The sequence below is a fragment of the Scardinius erythrophthalmus genome, assembly GCF_964197995.2.
Source record: "Scardinius erythrophthalmus genome assembly, chromosome: 6".
In the NCBI taxonomy this organism is placed as follows: domain Eukaryota; kingdom Metazoa; phylum Chordata; class Actinopteri; order Cypriniformes; family Leuciscidae; genus Scardinius; species Scardinius erythrophthalmus.
In genome coordinates this window covers 50447977-50466883 of record NC_138226.1, presented here as the reverse complement: position 1 = coordinate 50466883, position 18907 = coordinate 50447977, and the positions used below count along the sequence as shown (strand labels likewise).

The following is an 18907-nucleotide window of genomic DNA, read 5'->3' as shown; positions in this document are numbered from 1 at the left end:
AGTCAACATCTGCACACACTTCTGAGTGCCACGCCCACATCTCATCATCCAGTTAACATCTGCACACACTTCTGAGTGCCACGCCCACATCTCATCATCCAATCAACAGCTGCACATACTTCTGAGTGCCACGCCCACATCTCATCATCCAATCAAGAGCTGCACACACTTCTGAGTGCCATGCCCACATCTCATCATCCAATCAACATCTGCACACACTTCTGAGTGCCACGCCCACATCTCATTATCCAATCAACAGCTGCACACACTTCTGAGTGCCACGCCCACATCTCATCATCCAATCAACATCTGCACACACTTCTGAGTGCCACGCCCACATCTCATCATCCAATCAACAGCTGCACACACTTCTGAGTGCCACGCCCACATCTCATTATCCAATCAACATCTGCACACACTTCTGAGTGCCACGCCCACATCTCATTATCCAATCAACATCTGCACACACTTCTGAGTGCCATGCCCACATCTCATCATTCAATCAACATCTGCACACACTTCTGAGTGCCACGCCCACATCTCATCATCCAATCAACAGCTGCACATACTTCTGAGTGCCACGCCCACATCTCATCATCCAATCAAGAGCTGCACACACTTCTGAGTGCCACGCCCACATCTCATCATCCAATCAACATCTGCACACACTTCTGAGTGCCACGCCCACATCTCATCATCCAATCAACATCTGCACACACTTCTGAGTGCCACGCCCACATCTCATCATCCAGTTAACATCTGCACACACTTCTGAGTGCCACGCCCACATCTCATTATCCAATCAACATCTGCACACACTTCTGAGTGCCATGCCCACATCTCATCATTCAATCAACATCTGCACACACTTCTGAGTGCCACGCCCACATCTCATCATCCAATCAACATCTGCACACACTTCTGAGTGCCACGCCCACATCTCATCATCCAATCAACATCTGCACACACTTCTGAGTGCCACGCCCACATCTCATCATCCAATCAACATTTGCACACACTTCTGAGTGCCACATCCACATCTCATCATCCAATCAACATCTGCACACACTTCTGAGTGCCACGCCCACATCTCATCATCCAATCAACATCTGCACACACTTCTGAGTGCCACGCCCACATCTCATCGTCCAATCAACATCTGCACACACTTCTGAGTGCCACGCCCACATCTCATCGTCCAATCAACATCTGCACACACTTCTGAGTGCCACGCCCACATCTCATCATCCAGTCAACATCTGCACACACTTCTGAGTGCCACGCCCACATCTCATCATCCAGTTAACATCTGCACACACTTCTGAGTGCCACGCCCACATCTCATCATCCAATCAACATCTGCTCACACTTCTGAGTGCCACGCCCACATCTCATCATCCAATCAACATCTGCACACACTTCTGAGTGCCACGCCCACATCTCATCATCCAATCAACATCTGCTCACACTTCTGAGTGCCTTCTAACACTTCCAATCAACAACCCATGGACAGAACCAAGTCTCATCCTACGTTCATTTCTTTTTCCATGATCTGTTACACTGTGATGTACGTCACAATAAGGAAGAAGGGATCCAACGCTTCCATTTCATCTCAACTTGAAAGATGTCCCAGATCTCGTCAGAGGATTATATGTTTGTTCAGAGCATCTCACCTCAGATTATTAACCAGGTACAATATATTGCAGGGTTCTGGAAGAAACTTGTTGAAAGATGAAGCAATGCCAGGTGTCTCGGATCTGACTGCAGCCACATCGCCAACAGTAAGTGAAGTCACCTTTATTTATATAGCGCTTTTTACAAAACAGTGTTTCAAAGCAGCTTTACAGAGATAACAGGAAAATGCAACTAAGTTTGTTTCCAGAAGAAAATAGCATCACAGTCCAGCTTAAATATGTTTCATTTTGTGGTAAAAAAGTTATTAATTTAGTTAATATATATAGCCGCTCTGGAGAAAACCGTGATGTCATCGTCCAGCTCAGTTCAGTTCTCATATAATGGTGTCAATGCAGGAGATCAATAATATTGTTGAATAAATATTACATTTAATGTCCCCAACTAAGCAAGACAAAAGCCAATTGCAACAAAGGTGGAAAAAGGCGATAGTGGCAAGGAACCAAAACTCCATCAGTGACAGAATGGAGAAAAAACCTTGGGAGAATAGTTCTCCTGGCCAATGAGCGAACAGTGTGTGATTATGATTCAGGCAGCATTACAGGTCAGAAGTCAGATTGGATCAGAATATTCAGAATATTATCCAGTTCCATCTGGTTGAAGATCAGAGTCACGCCGGTATTGAGACGGGTTTGTTGGGGATCAGTGCCGATGGCTGTCGTGTCGATGAGGCCTTCACAGGAGGGGGTCTTGTTGACACAATCTCTGCTGACACTTCAGGCATGCGTTGTGGAAACTAATCAATAATAATTTGGCTGTAAATGACAGGTATATATTTATGGATAATGTTGCATGCAATAGTGAGGGGCACTGATAATTTTTCCTGTGTGTTAGCCAGTCATAACCGTGGCTGTCTGCAGTATTGTGTTATATCTGCCCTTCTGCACTGGGAGCCTATTTAGATGCTCAGGGAGAGGACTGGAATGAGCAGAGAGAGGTGAATAATTCATTTCCCTGTGCATGATGAGTATGGCTGCTGACCTTGAAAGCAAGGAAGGCCTGGTGTTGATGATGTAGGCAGCAGTGCATGATGGGAAACAGTGGCCACACAGCAGCAGAATACAGCTGTCAGGCCTGTAGTTGAGTGGCTTTATTAAAGTGACAAATGCATTAAGCTGAAAGGTTTAGATCCAGTCTCCGTTCTACCGCAACTCTTCCCAGCAGTTTTAGATCCCGTCTCTGTTCTACCGCAACTCTTCCCAGCAGTTTTAGATCCAGTCTCTCTGTTCTACCGCAACTCTTCCCAGCAGTTTTAGATCCAGTCTCTCTGTTCTACCGCAACTCTTCCCAGCAGTTTTAGATCCCCTCTCTCTGTTCTACCGCAACTCTTCCCAACAGTTTTAGATCCCCTCTCTCTTTTCTACCGCAACTCTTCCCAACAGTTTTAGATCCCCTCTCTCTGTTCTACTGCAACTCTTCCCAGCAGTTTTAGATCCCCTCTCTCTGTTCTACCGCAACTCTTCCCAGCAGTTGTAGATCCAGTCTCTCTGTTTTACTGCAGCTCTTCCCAACAGTTTTAGATCCAGTCTCTCTGTTCTACCGCAACTCTTCCCAGCAGTTGAAGATCCAGTCTCTCTGTTCTACCGCAACTCTTCCCAGCAGTTTTAGATCCCGTCTCTCTGTTCTACCGCAACTCTTCCCAGCAGTTTTAGATCCAGTCTCTCTGTTCTACCGCAACTCTTCCCAGCAGTTGTAGATCCAGTCTCTCTGTTCTACCGCAGCTCTTCCCAGCAGTTTTAAATCCAGTCTCTCTGTTCTACCGCAACTCTTCCCAGCAGTTTTAGATCCCGTCTCTCTGTTCTACCGCAACTCTTCCCAGCAGTTTTAGATCCAGTCTCTCTGTTCTACCGCAGCTCTTCCCAACAGTTTTAGATCCAGTCTCTCTGTTCTACCGCAACTCTTCCCAACATTTTTAGATCCAGTCTCTCTGTTCTACCGCAACTCTTCCCAGCAGTTTTAGATCCCCTCTCTCTGTTCTACCGCAACTCTTCCCAGCAGTTTTATATCCAGTCTCTGTTCTACCGCAACTCTTCCCAGCAGTTTTAGATCCCCTCTCTCTGTTCTACCGCAACTCTTCCCAGCAGTTTTAGATCCCCTCTCTCTGTTCTACCACAACTCTTCCCAGCAGTTTTAGATCCAGTCTCTCTGTTCTACCGCAACTCTTCCCAGCAGTTGTAGATCCCGTCTCTCTGTTTTACCGCAACTCTTCCCAGCAGTTTTAGATCCCGTCTCTGTTCTACCGCAACTCTTCCCAGCAGTTTTAGATCCAGTCTCTCTGTTCTACCGCAACTCTTCCCAGCAGTTTTAGATCCCGTCTCTGTTCTACCGCAACTCTTCCCAGCAGTTTTAGATCCCTTCTCTGTTCTACCGCAACTCTTCCCAGCAGTTTTAGATCCAGTCTCTCTGTTCTACCGCAACTCTTCCCAGCAGTTTTAGATCCCCTCTCTCTGTTCGACCGCAACTCTTCCCAGCAGTTTTAGATCCAGTCTCTCTGTTCTACCGCAACTCTTCCCAGCAGTTTTAGATCCCCTCTCTCTGTTCTACCGCAACTCTTCCCAACAGTTTTAGATCCCCTCTCTCTGTTCTACCGCAACTCTTCCCAACAGTTTTAGATCCCCTCTCTCTTTTCTACCGCAACTCTTCCCAACATTTTTAGATCCAGTCTCTCTATTCTACCGCAACTCTTCCCAACAGTTTTAGATCCCCTCTCTCTGTTCTACCGCAACTCTTCCCAACAGTTTTAGATCCAGTCTCTCTTTTCTACCGCAACTCTTCCCAGCAGTTTTAGATCCCCTCTCTCTGTTCTACCGCAATTCTTCCCAGCAGTTTTAGATCCAGTCTCTCTTTTCTACCGCAACTCTTCCCAGCAGTTTTAGATCCCCTCTCTCTGTTCTACCGCAACTCTTCCGAGTAGTTTTAGATCCAGTCTCTGTTCTACCGCAACTCTTCCCAGCAGTTTTAGATCCAGTCTCTCTGTTCCACCGCAACTCTTCCCAGCAGTTTTAGATCCAGTCTCTCTGTTCTACCGCAACTCTTCCCAGCAGTTTTAGATCCAGTCTCTCTGTTCTACCGCAGCTCTTCCCAACAGTTTTAGATCCAGTCTCTCTGTTCTACCGCAGCTCTTCCCAACAGTTTTAGATCCAGTCTCTCTGTTCTACCGCAACTCTTCCCAGCAGTTTTAGATCCAGTCTCTCTGTTCTACCGCAACTCTTCCCAGCAGTTTTAGATCCAGTCTCTCTGTTCTACCGCAACTCTTCCCAGCAGTTTTAGATCCCCTCTCTCTGTTCTACCGCAGCTCTTCCCAACAGTTTTAGATCCCCTCTTTCTGTTCTACCGCAGCTCTTCCCAACAGTTTTAGATCCAGTCTCTCTGTTCTACCGCAGCTCTTCCCAACAGTTTTAGATCCAGTCTCTCTGTTCTACCGCAGCTCTTCCCAACAGTTTTAGATCCCGTCTCTCTGTTCTACCGCAACTCTTCCCAGCAGTTTTAGATCCCGTCTCTCTGTTCTACCGCAACTCTTCCCAGCAGTTTTAGATCCCGTCTCTCTGTTCTACCGCAACTCTTTCCAGCAGTTTTAGATCCAGTCTCTCTGTTCTACCGCAGATCTTCCCAGCAGTTTTAGATCCCCTCTCTCTGTTCTACCACAGCTCTTCCCAACAGTTTTAGATCCCCTCTTTCTGTTCTACCGCAGCTCTTCCCAACAGTTTTAGATCCAGTCTCTCTGTTCTACCCCAGCTCTTCCCAACAGTTTTAGATCCCCTCTCTCTGTTCTACCGCAGCTCTTCCCAACAGTTTTAGATCCCCTCTTTCTGTTCTACCGCAGCTCTTCCCAACAGTTTTAGATCCAGTCTCTCTGTTCTACCCCAGCTCTTCCCAGCAGTTTTAGATCCAGTCTCTCTGTTCTACCGCAGATCTTCCCAGCAGTTTTAGATCCCCTCTCTCTGTTCTACCGCAGCTCTTCCCAACAGTTTTAGATCCCCTCTTTCTGTTCTACCGCAGCTCTTCCCAACAGTTTTAGATCCAGTCTCTCTGTTCTACCGCAGCTCTTCCCAACAGTTTTAGATCCAGTCTCTCTGTTCTACCGCAACTCTTCCCAGCAGTTGTAGATCCCGTCTCTCTGTTCTACCGCAACTCTTCCCAGCAGTTTTAGATCCCGTCTTTCTGTTCTACCGCAACTCTTCCCAGCAGTTTTAGATCCCGTCTCTCTGTTCTACCGCAACTCTTCCCAACAGTTTTAGATCCAGTCTCTCTGTTCTACCGCAGATCTTCCCAGCAGTTTTAGATCTAGTCTCTCTGTTCTACCGCAACTCTTCCCAGCAGTTTTAGATCCCGTCTCTCTGTTCTACCGCAGCTCTTCCCAGCAGTTTTAGATCCAGTCTCTCTGTTCTACCGCAACTCTTCCCAGCAGTTTTAGATCCCGTCTCTCTGTTCTACCGCAACTCTTCCCAACAGTTTTAGATCCAGTCTCTGTTCTACCGCAACTCTTCCCAGCAGTTTTAGATCCAGTCTCTCTGTTCTACCGCAACTCTTCCCAGCAGTTTTAGATCCAGTCTCTGTTCTACCGCAACTCTTCCCAGCAGTTTTAGATCCAGTCTCTCTGTTCTACCGCAACTCTTCCCAGCAGTTTTAGATCCAGTCTCTCTGTTCTACCGCAACTCGTCCCAACAGTTTTAGATGCAGTCTCTCTGTTCTACCGCAACTCTTCCCAGCAGTTTTATATCCAGTCTCTGTTCTACCGCAACTCTTCCCAGCAGTTTTAGATCCAGTCTCTCTGTTCTACCGCAACTCTTCCCAACAGTTTTAGATCCAGTCTCTCTGTTCTACCGCAACTCTTCACAACAGTTTTAGATCCAGTCTCTCTGTTCTACCGCAACTCTTCCCAGCAGTTTTAGATCCCGTCTCTCTGTTCTACCGCAGCTCTTCCCAGCAGTTTTAGATCCTAGATCCAGTCTCTCTGTTCTACCGCAACTCTTCCCAGCAGTTTTAGATCCCGTCTCTCTGTTCTACCGCAACTCGTCCCAACAGTTTTAGATGCAGTCTCTCTGTTCTACCGCAGCCCTTCCCAGCAGTTTTAGATCCCATCTCTCTGTTGTACCGCAACTCTTCCCAGCAGTTTTAGATCCCGTCTCTCTGTTCTACCGCAACTCTTCCCAGCAGTTTTAGATCCCGTCTCTCTGTTCTACCGCAACTCTTCCCAACAGTTTTAGATCCAGTCTCTCTGTTCTACCGCAGATCTTCCCAGCAGTTTTAGATCTAGTCTCTCTGTTCTACCGCAACTCTTCCCAGCAGTTTTAGATCCCGTCTCTCTGTTCTACCGCAGCTCTTCCCAGCAGTTTTAGATCCAGTCTCTCTGTTCTACCGCAACTCTTCCCAGCAGTTTTAGATCCCGTCTCTCTGTTCTACCGCAACTCTTCCCAACAGTTTTAGATCCAGTCTCTGTTCTACCGCAACTCTTCCCAGCAGTTTTAGATCCAGTCTCTCTGTTCTACCGCAACTCTTCCCAGCAGTTTTAGATCCAGTCTCTGTTCTACCGCAACTCTTCCCAGCAGTTTTAGATCCAGTCTCTCTGTTCTACCGCAACTCTTCCCAGCAGTTTTAGATCCAGTCTCTCTGTTCTACCGCAACTCGTCCCAACAGTTTTAGATGCAGTCTCTCTGTTCTACCGCAACTCTTCCCAGCAGTTTTATATCCAGTCTCTGTTCTACCGCAACTCTTCCCAGCAGTTTTAGATCCCCTCTCTCTGTTCTACCGCAACTCTTCCCAGTAGTTTTAGATCCAGTCTCTGTTCTACCGCAACTCTTCCCAGCAGTTTTAGATCCAGTCTCTCTGTTCCACCGCAACTCTTCCCAGCAGTTTTAGATCCAGTCTCTCTGTTCTACCGCAACTCTTCCCAGCAGTTTTAGATCCAGTCTCTCTGTTCTACCGCAGCTCTTCCCAACAGTTTTAGATCCAGTCTCTCTGTTCTACCGCAGCTCTTCCCAACAGTTTTAGATCCAGTCTCTCTGTTCTACCGCAACTCTTCCCAGCAGTTTTAGATCCAGTCTCTCTGTTCTACCGCAACTCTTCCCAGCAGTTTTAGATCCAGTCTCTCTGTTCTACCGCAACTCTTCCCAGCAGTTTTAGATCCCCTCTCTCTGTTCTACCGCAGCTCTTCCCAACAGTTTTAGATCCCCTCTTTCTGTTCTACCGCAGCTCTTCCCAACAGTTTTAGATCCAGTCTCTCTGTTCTACCGCAGCTCTTCCCAACAGTTTTAGATCCAGTCTCTCTGTTCTACCGCAGCTCTTCCCAACAGTTTTAGATCCCGTCTCTCTGTTCTACCGCAACTCTTCCCAGCAGTTTTAGATCCCGTCTCTCTGTTCTACCGCAACTCTTCCCAGCAGTTTTAGATCCCGTCTCTCTGTTCTACCGCAACTCTTTCCAGCAGTTTTAGATCCAGTCTCTCTGTTCTACCGCAGATCTTCCCAGCAGTTTTAGATCCCCTCTCTCTGTTCTACCGCAGCTCTTCCCAACAGTTTTAGATCCCCTCTTTCTGTTCTACCGCAGCTCTTCCCAACAGTTTTAGATCCAGTCTCTCTGTTCTACCCCAGCTCTTCCCAACAGTTTTAGATCCCCTCTCTCTGTTCTACCGCAGCTCTTCCCAACAGTTTTAGATCCCCTCTTTCTGTTCTACCGCAGCTCTTCCCAACAGTTTTAGATCCAGTCTCTCTGTTCTACCCCAGCTCTTCCCAGCAGTTTTAGATCCAGTCTCTCTGTTCTACCGCAGATCTTCCCAGCAGTTTTAGATCCCCTCTCTCTGTTCTACCGCAGCTCTTCCCAACAGTTTTAGATCCCCTCTTTCTGTTCTACCGCAGCTCTTCCCAACAGTTTTAGATCCAGTCTCTCTGTTCTACCGCAACTCTTCCCAGCAGTTGTAGATCCCGTCTCTCTGTTCTACCACAACTCTTCCCAGCAGTTTTAGATCCCGTCTCTCTGTTCTACCGCAACTCTTCCCAGCAGTTTTAGATCCCGTCTCTCTGTTCTACCGCAACTCTTCCCAACAGTTTTAGATCCAGTCTCTCTGTTCTACCGCAGATCTTCCCAGCAGTTTTAGATCTAGTCTCTCTGTTCTACCGCAACTCTTCCCAGCAGTTTTAGATCCCGTCTCTCTGTTCTACCGCAGCTCTTCCCAGCAGTTTTAGATCCAGTCTCTCTGTTCTACCGCAACTCTTCCCAGCAGTTTTAGATCCCGTCTCTCTGTTCTACCGCAACTCTTCCCAACAGTTTTAGATCCAGTCTCTGTTCTACCGCAACTCTTCCCAGCAGTTTTAGATCCAGTCTCTCTGTTCTACCGCAACTCTTCCCAGCAGTTTTAGATCCAGTCTCTGTTCTACCGCAACTCTTCCCAGCAGTTTTAGATCCAGTCTCTCTGTTCTACTGCAACTCTTCAACAGCAGTTTTAGATCCAGTCTCTCTGTTCTACCGCAACTCGTCCCAACAGTTTTAGATGCAGTCTCTCTGTTCTACCGCAACTCTTCCCAGCAGTTTTATATCCAGTCTCTGTTCTACCGCAACTCTTCCCAGCAGTTTTAGATCCAGTCTCTCTGTTCTACCGCAACTCTTCCCAACAGTTTTAGATCCAGTCTCTCTGTTCTACCGCAACTCTTCACAACAGTTTTAGATCCAGTCTCTCTGTTCTACCGCAACTCTTCCCAGCAGTTTTAGATCCCGTCTCTCTGTTCTACCGCAGCTCTTCCCAGCAGTTTTAGATCCTAGATCCAGTCTCTCTGTTCTACCGCAACTCTTCCCAGCAGTTTTAGATCCCGTCTCTCTGTTCTACCGCAACTCGTCCCAAAAGTTTTAGATGCAGTCTCTCTGTTCTACCGCAGCTCTTCCCAGCAGTTTTAGATCCCATCTCTCTGTTGTACCGCAACTCTTCCCAGCAGTTTTAGATCCCGTCTCTCTGTTCTACCGCAACTCTTCCCAGCAGTTTTAGATCCCGTCTCTCTGTTCTACCGCAACTCTTCCCAACAGTTTTAGATCCAGTCTCTCTGTTCTACCGCAGATCTTCCCAGCAGTTTTAGATCTAGTCTCTCTGTTCTACCGCAACTCTTCCCAGCAGTTTTAGATCCCGTCTCTCTGTTCTACCGCAGCTCTTCCCAGCAGTTTTAGATCCAGTCTCTCTGTTCTACCGCAACTCTTCCCAGCAGTTTTAGATCCCGTCTCTCTGTTCTACCGCAACTCTTCCCAACAGTTTTAGATCCAGTCTCTGTTCTACCGCAACTCTTCCCAGCAGTTTTAGATCCAGTCTCTCTGTTCTACCGCAACTCTTCCCAGCAGTTTTAGATCCAGTCTCTGTTCTACCGCAACTCTTCCCAGCAGTTTTAGATCCAGTCTCTCTGTTCTACCGCAACTCTTCCCAGCAGTTTTATATCCAGTCTCTGTTCTACTGCAACTCTTCCCAGCAGTTTTAGATCCAGTCTCTCTGTTCTACCGCAACTCTTCCCAACAGTTTTAGATCCAGTCTCTCTGTTCTACCGCAACTCTTCACAACAGTTTTAGATCCAGTCTCTCTGTTCTACCGCAACTCTTCCCAGCAGTTTTAGATCCCGTCTCTCTGTTCTACCGCAGCTCTTCCCAGCAGTTTTAGATCCTAGATCCAGTCTCTCTGTTCTACCGCAACTCTTCCCAGCAGTTTTAGATCCCGTCTCTCTGTTCTACCGCAACTCGTCCCAACAGTTTTAGATGCAGTCTCTCTGTTCTACCGCAGCTCTTCCCAGCAGTTTTAGATCCCATCTCTCTGTTCTACCGCAACTCTTCCCAACAGTTTTAGATCCAGTCTCTGTTCTACCGCAACTCTTCCCAACAGTTTTGCATCGCCTCTCTCTGTTCTACCACAGCTCTTCCCAGCAGTTTTAGATCCCCTCTCTCTGTTCTACCGCAGCTCTTCCCAGCAGTTTTAGATCCAGTCTCTCTGTTCTACCGCAACTCTTCCCTGTAGTTTTAGATCCCGTCTCTCTGTTCTACCGCAACTCTTCCCAACAGTTTTAGATCCAGTGTCTCTGTTCTACCGCAGCTCTTCCCAGCAGTTTTAAATCCAGTCTCTCTGTTCTACCGCAACTCTTCCCAGCAGTTTTAGATCCCGTCTCTCTGTTCTACCGCAACTCTTCCCAGCAGTTTTAGATCCAGTCTCTCTGTTCTACCGCAGCTCTTCCCAACAGTTTTAGATCCAGTCTCTCTGTTCTACCGCAACTCTTCCCAACATTTTTAGATCCAGTCTCTCTGTTCTACCGCAACTCTTCCCAGCAGTTTTAGATCCCCTCTCTCTGTTCTACCGCAACTCTTCCCAGCAGTTTTATATCCAGTCTCTGTTCTACCGCAACTCTTCCCAGCAGTTTTAGATCCCCTCTCTCTGTTCTACCGCAACTCTTCCCAGCAGTTTTAGATCCCCTCTCTCTGTTCTACCACAACTCTTCCCAGCAGTTTTAGATCCAGTCTCTCTGTTCTACCGCAACTCTTCCCAGCAGTTGTAGATCCCGTCTCTCTGTTTTACCGCAACTCTTCCCAGCAGTTTTAGATCCCGTCTCTGTTCTACCGCAACTCTTCCCAGCAGTTTTAGATCCAGTCTCTCTGTTCTACCGCAACTCTTCCCAGCAGTTTTAGATCCCGTCTCTGTTCTACCGCAACTCTTCCCAGCAGTTTTAGATCCAGTCTCTCTGTTCTACCGCAACTCTTCCCAGCAGTTTTAGATCCCCTCTCTCTGTTCGACCGCAACTCTTCCCAGCAGTTTTAGATCCAGTCTCTCTGTTCTACCGCAACTCTTCCCAGCAGTTTTAGATCCCCTCTCTCTGTTCTACCGCAACTCTTCCCAACAGTTTTAGATCCCCTCTCTCTGTTCTACCGCAACTCTTCCCAACAGTTTTAGATCCCCTCTCTCTTTTCTACCGCAACTCTTCCCAACATTTTTAGATCCAGTCTCTCTATTCTACCGCAACTCTTCCCAGCAGTTTTAGATCCCCTCTCTCTGTTCTACCGCAACTCTTCCCAACAGTTTTAGATCCAGTCTCTCTTTTCTACCGCAACTCTTCCCAGCAGTTTTAGATCCCCTCTCTCTGTTCTACCGCAATTCTTCCCAGCAGTTTTAGATCCAGTCTCTCTTTTCTACCGCAACTCTTCCCAGCAGTTTTAGATCCCCTCTCTCTGTTCTACCGCAACTCTTCCCAGTAGTTTTAGATCCAGTCTCTGTTCTACCGCAACTCTTCCCAGCAGTTTTAGATCCAGTCTCTCTGTTCCACCGCAACTCTTCCCAGCAGTTTTAGATCCAGTCTCTCTGTTCTACCGCAACTCTTCCCAGCAGTTTTAGATCCAGTCTCTCTGTTCTACCGCAGCTCTTCCCAACAGTTTTAGATCCAGTCTCTCTGTTCTACCGCAGCTCTTCCCAACAGTTTTAGATCCAGTCTCTCTGTTCTACCGCAACTCTTCCCAGCAGTTTTAGATCCAGTCTCTCTGTTCTACCGCAACTCTTCCCAGCAGTTTTAGATCCAGTCTCTCTGTTCTACCGCAACTCTTCCCAGCAGTTTTAGATCCCCTCTCTCTGTTCTACCGCAGCTCTTCCCAACAGTTTTAGATCCCCTCTTTCTGTTCTACCGCAGCTCTTCCCAACAGTTTTAGATCCAGTCTCTCTGTTCTACCGCAGCTCTTCCCAACAGTTTTAGATCCAGTCTCTCTGTTCTACCGCAGCTCTTCCCAACAGTTTTAGATCCCGTCTCTCTGTTCTACCGCAACTCTTCCCAGCAGTTTTAGATCCCGTCTCTCTGTTCTACCGCAACTCTTCCCAGCAGTTTTAGATCCCGTCTCTCTGTTCTACCGCAACTCTTTCCAGCAGTTTTAGATCCAGTCTCTCTGTTCTACCGCAGATCTTCCCAGCAGTTTTAGATCCCCTCTCTCTGTTCTACCACAGCTCTTCCCAACAGTTTTAGATCCCCTCTTTCTGTTCTACCGCAGCTCTTCCCAACAGTTTTAGATCCAGTCTCTCTGTTCTACCCCAGCTCTTCCCAACAGTTTTAGATCCCCTCTCTCTGTTCTACCGCAGCTCTTCCCAACAGTTTTAGATCCCCTCTTTCTGTTCTACCGCAGCTCTTCCCAACAGTTTTAGATCCAGTCTCTCTGTTCTACCCCAGCTCTTCCCAGCAGTTTTAGATCCCCTCTCTCTGTTCTACCGCAGCTCTTCCCAGCAGTTTTAGATCCAGTCTCTCTGTTCTACCGCAACTCTTCCCTGTAGTTTTAGATCCCGTCTCTCTGTTCTACCGCAACTCTTCCCAACAGTTTTAGATCCAGTGTCTCTGTTCTACCGCAGCTCTTCCCAGCAGTTTTAAATCCAGTCTCTCTGTTCTACCGCAACTCTTCCCAGCAGTTTTAGATCCCGTCTCTCTGTTCTACCGCAACTCTTCCCAGCAGTTTTAGATCCAGTCTCTCTGTTCTACCGCAGCTCTTCCCAACAGTTTTAGATCCAGTCTCTCTGTTCTACCGCAACTCTTCCCAACATTTTTAGATCCAGTCTCTCTGTTCTACCGCAACTCTTCCCAGCAGTTTTAGATCCCCTCTCTCTGTTCTACCGCAACTCTTCCCAGCAGTTTTATATCCAGTCTCTGTTCTACCGCAACTCTTCCCAGCAGTTTTAGATCCCCTCTCTCTGTTCTACCGCAACTCTTCCCAGCAGTTTTAGATCCCCTCTCTCTGTTCTACCACAACTCTTCCCAGCAGTTTTAGATCCAGTCTCTCTGTTCTACCGCAACTCTTCCCAGCAGTTGTAGATCCCGTCTCTCTGTTTTACCGCAACTCTTCCCAGCAGTTTTAGATCCCGTCTCTGTTCTACCGCAACTCTTCCCAGCAGTTTTAGATCCAGTCTCTCTGTTCTACCGCAACTCTTCCCAGCAGTTTTAGATCCCGTCTCTGTTCTACCGCAACTCTTCCCAGCAGTTTTAGATCCAGTCTCTCTGTTCTACCGCAACTCTTCCCAGCAGTTTTAGATCCCCTCTCTCTGTTCGACCGCAACTCTTCCCAGCAGTTTTAGATCCAGTCTCTCTGTTCTACCGCAACTCTTCCCAGCAGTTTTAGATCCCCTCTCTCTGTTCTACCGCAACTCTTCCCAACAGTTTTAGATCCCCTCTCTCTGTTCTACCGCAACTCTTCCCAACAGTTTTAGATCCCCTCTCTCTTTTCTACCGCAACTCTTCCCAACATTTTTAGATCCAGTCTCTCTATTCTACCGCAACTCTTCCCAGCAGTTTTAGATCCCCTCTCTCTGTTCTACCGCAACTCTTCCCAACAGTTTTAGATCCAGTCTCTCTTTTCTACCGCAACTCTTCCCAGCAGTTTTAGATCCCCTCTCTCTGTTCTACCGCAATTCTTCCCAGCAGTTTTAGATCCAGTCTCTCTTTTCTACCGCAACTCTTCCCAGCAGTTTTAGATCCCCTCTCTCTGTTCTACCGCAACTCTTCCCAGTAGTTTTAGATCCAGTCTCTGTTCTACCGCAACTCTTCCCAGCAGTTTTAGATCCAGTCTCTCTGTTCCACCGCAACTCTTCCCAGCAGTTTTAGATCCAGTCTCTCTGTTCTACCGCAACTCTTCCCAGCAGTTTTAGATCCAGTCTCTCTGTTCTACCGCAGCTCTTCCCAACAGTTTTAGATCCAGTCTCTCTGTTCTACCGCAGCTCTTCCCAACAGTTTTAGATCCAGTCTCTCTGTTCTACCGCAACTCTTCCCAGCAGTTTTAGATCCAGTCTCTCTGTTCTACCGCAACTCTTCCCAGCAGTTTTAGATCCAGTCTCTCTGTTCTACCGCAACTCTTCCCAGCAGTTTTAGATCCCCTCTCTCTGTTCTACCGCAGCTCTTCCCAACAGTTTTAGATCCCCTCTTTCTGTTCTACCGCAGCTCTTCCCAACAGTTTTAGATCCAGTCTCTCTGTTCTACCGCAGCTCTTCCCAACAGTTTTAGATCCAGTCTCTCTGTTCTACCGCAGCTCTTCCCAACAGTTTTAGATCCCGTCTCTCTGTTCTACCGCAACTCTTCCCAGCAGTTTTAGATCCCGTCTCTCTGTTCTACCGCAACTCTTCCCAGCAGTTTTAGATCCCGTCTCTCTGTTCTACCGCAACTCTTTCCAGCAGTTTTAGATCCAGTCTCTCTGTTCTACCGCAGATCTTCCCAGCAGTTTTAGATCCCCTCTCTCTGTTCTACCACAGCTCTTCCCAACAGTTTTAGATCCCCTCTTTCTGTTCTACCGCAGCTCTTCCCAACAGTTTTAGATCCAGTCTCTCTGTTCTACCCCAGCTCTTCCCAACAGTTTTAGATCCCCTCTCTCTGTTCTACCGCAGCTCTTCCCAACAGTTTTAGATCCCCTCTTTCTGTTCTACCGCAGCTCTTCCCAACAGTTTTAGATCCAGTCTCTCTGTTCTACCCCAGCTCTTCCCAGCAGTTTTAGATCCAGTCTCTCTGTTCTACCGCAGATCTTCCCAGCAGTTTTAGATCCCCTCTCTCTGTTCTACCGCAGCTCTTCCCAACAGTTTTAGATCCAGTCTCTCTGTTCTACCGCAGCTCTTCCCAACAGTTTTAGATCCAGTCTCTCTGTTCTACCGCAACTCTTCCCAGCAGTTGTAGATCCCGTCTCTCTGTTCTACCGCAACTCTTCCCAGCAGTTTTAGATCCCGTCTTTCTGTTCTACCGCAACTCTTCCCAGCAGTTTTAGATCCCGTCTCTCTGTTCTACCGCAACTCTTCCCAACAGTTTTAGATCCAGTCTCTCTGTTCTACCGCAGATCTTCCCAGCAGTTTTAGATCTAGTCTCTCTGTTCTACCGCAACTCTTCCCAGCAGTTTTAGATCCCGTCTCTCTGTTCTACCGCAGCTCTTCCCAGCAGTTTTAGATCCAGTCTCTCTGTTCTACCGCAACTCTTCCCAGCAGTTTTAGATCCCGTCTCTCTGTTCTACCGCAACTCTTCCCAACAGTTTTAGATCCAGTCTCTGTTCTACCGCAACTCTTCCCAGCAGTTTTAGATCCAGTCTCTCTGTTCTACCGCAACTCTTCCCAGCAGTTTTAGATCCAGTCTCTATTCTACCGCAACTCTTCCCAGCAGTTTTAGATCCAGTCTCTCTGTTCTACCGCAACTCTTCCCAGCAGTTTTAGATCCAGTCTCTCTGTTCTACCGCAACTCGTCCCAACAGTTTTAGATGCAGTCTCTCTGTTCTACCGCAACTCTTCCCAGCAGTTTTATATCCAGTCTCTGTTCTACCGCAACTCTTCCCAGCAGTTTTAGATCCAGTCTCTCTGTTCTACCGCAACTCTTCCCAACAGTTTTAGATCCAGTCTCTCTGTTCTACCGCAACTCTTCACAACAGTTTTAGATCCAGTCTCTCTGTTCTACCGCAACTCTTCCCAGCAGTTTTAGATCCCGTCTCTCTGTTCTACCGCAGCTCTTCCCAGCAGTTTTAGATCCTAGATCCAGTCTCTCTGTTCTACCGCAACTCTTCCCAGCAGTTTTAGATCCCGTCTCTCTGTTCTACCGCAACTCGTCCCAACAGTTTTAGATGCAGTCTCTCTGTTCTACCGCAGCCCTTCCCAGCAGTTTTAGATCCCATCTCTCTGTTGTACCGCAACTCTTCCCAGCAGTTTTAGATCCCGTCTCTCTGTTCTACCGCAACTCTTCCCAGCAGTTTTAGATCCCGTCTCTCTGTTCTACCGCAACTCTTCCCAACAGTTTTAGATCCAGTCTCTCTGTTCTACCGCAGATCTTCCCAGCAGTTTTAGATCTAGTCTCTCTGTTCTACCGCAACTCTTCCCAGCAGTTTTAGATCCCGTCTCTCTGTTCTACCGCAGCTCTTCCCAGCAGTTTTAGATCCAGTCTCTCTGTTCTACCGCAACTCTTCCCAGCAGTTTTAGATCCCGTCTCTCTGTTCTACCGCAACTCTTCCCAACAGTTTTAGATCCAGTCTCTGTTCTACCGCAACTCTTCCCAGCAGTTTTAGATCCAGTCTCTCTGTTCTACCGCAACTCTTCCCAGCAGTTTTAGATCCAGTCTCTGTTCTACCGCAACTCTTCCCAGCAGTTTTAGATCCAGTCTCTCTGTTCTACCGCAACTCTTCCCAGCAGTTTTAGATCCAGTCTCTCTGTTCTACCGCAACTCGTCCCAACAGTTTTAGATGCAGTCTCTCTGTTCTACCGCAACTCTTCCCAGCAGTTTTATATCCAGTCTCTGTTCTACCGCAACTCTTCCCAGCAGTTTTAGATCCCCTCTCTCTGTTCTACCGCAACTCTTCCCAGTAGTTTTAGATCCAGTCTCTGTTCTACCGCAACTCTTCCCAGCAGTTTTAGATCCAGTCTCTCTGTTCCACCGCAACTCTTCCCAGCAGTTTTAGATCCAGTCTCTCTGTTCTACCGCAACTCTTCCCAGCAGTTTTAGATCCAGTCTCTCTGTTCTACCGCAGCTCTTCCCAACAGTTTTAGATCCAGTCTCTCTGTTCTACCGCAGCTCTTCCCAACAGTTTTAGATCCAGTCTCTCTGTTCTACCGCAACTCTTCCCAGCAGTTTTAGATCCAGTCTCTCTGTTCTACCGCAACTCTTCCCAGCAGTTTTAGATCCAGTCTCTCTGTTCTACCGCAACTCTTCCCAGCAGTTTTAGATCCCCTCTCTCTGTTCTACCGCAGCTCTTCCCAACAGTTTTAGATCCCCTCTTTCTGTTCTACCGCAGCTCTTCCCAACAGTTTTAGATCCAGTCTCTCTGTTCTACCGCAGCTCTTCCCAACAGTTTTAGATCCAGTCTCTCTGTTCTACCGCAGCTCTTCCCAACAGTTTTAGATCCCGTCTCTCTGTTCTACCGCAACTCTTCCCAGCAGTTTTAGATCCCGTCTCTCTGTTCTACCGCAACTCTTCCCAGCAGTTTTAGATCCCGTCTCTCTGTTCTACCGCAACTCTTTCCAGCAGTTTTAGATCCAGTCTCTCTGTTCTACCGCAGATCTTCCCAGCAGTTTTAGATCCCCTCTCTCTGTTCTACCGCAGCTCTTCCCAACAGTTTTAGATCCCCTCTTTCTGTTCTACCGCAGCTCTTCCCAACAGTTTTAGATCCAGTCTCTCTGTTCTACCCCAGCTCTTCCCAACAGTTTTAGATCCCCTCTCTCTGTTCTACCGCAGCTCTTCCCAACAGTTTTAGATCCCCTCTTTCTGTTCTACCGCAGCTCTTCCCAACAGTTTTAGATCCAGTCTCTCTGTTCTACCCCAGCTCTTCCCAGCAGTTTTAGATCCAGTCTCTCTGTTCTACCGCAGATATTCCCAGCAGTTTTAGATCCCCTCTCTCTGTTCTACCGCAGCTCTTCCCAACAGTTTTAGATTCCCTCTTTCTGTTCTACCGCAGCTCTTCCCAACAGTTTTAGATCCAGTCTCTCTGTTCTACCGCAACTCTTCCCAGCAGTTGTAGATCCCGTCTCTCTGTTCTACCGCAACTCTTCCCAGCAGTTTTAGATCCCGTCTCTCTGTTCTACCGCAACTCTTCCCAGCAGTTTTAGATCCCGTCTCTCTGTTCTACCGCAACTCTTCCCAACAGTTTTAGATCCAGTCTCTCTGTTCTACCGCAGATCTTCCCAGCAGTTTTAGATCTAGTCTCTCTGTTCTACCGCAACTCTTCCCAGCAGTTTTAGATCCCGTCTCTCTGTTCTACCGCAGCTCTTCCCAGCAGTTTTAGATCCAGTCTCTCTGTTCTACCGCAACTCTTCCCAGCAGTTTTAGATCCCGTCTCTCTGTTCTACCGCAACTCTTCCCAACAGTTTTAGATCCAGTCTCTGTTCTACCGCAACTCTTCCCAGCAGTTTTAGATCCAGTCTCTCTGTTCTACCGCAACTCTTCCCAGCAGTTTTAGATCCAGTCTCTGTTCTACCGCAACTCTTCCCAGCAGTTTTAGATCCAGTCTCTCTGTTCTACTGCAACTCTTCAACAGCAGTTTTAGATCCAGTCTCTCTGTTCTACCGCAACTCGTCCCAACAGTTTTAGATGCAGTCTCTCTGTTCTACCGCAACTCTTCCCAGCAGTTTTATATCCAGTCTCTGTTCTACCGCAACTCTTCCCAGCAGTTTTAGATCCAGTCTCTCTGTTCTACCGCAACTCTTCCCAACAGTTTTAGATCCAGTCTCTCTGTTCTACCGCAACTCTTCACAACAGTTTTAGATCCAGTCTCTCTGTTCTACCGCAACTCTTC

At 47.7% G+C, this 18907-nt stretch overlaps 1 protein-coding gene across 1 annotated transcript in view; it reads left to right on the top strand.

Annotated features, from left to right (window-relative positions):
• Nucleotides 1-18907, top strand: part of LOC308692112 (hyccin 2-like) — a 108928-nt gene that overhangs the window by 20527 nt on the left and 69494 nt on the right. The window contains exon 2 of the mRNA XM_081367859.1: nt 1707-1781. Within this exon, the coding sequence (XP_081223985.1) occupies nt 1740-1781 (42 nt within the window). The 5' untranslated portion in view covers nt 1707-1739. The remainder of the gene's footprint in view (nt 1-1706; nt 1782-18907) is intronic.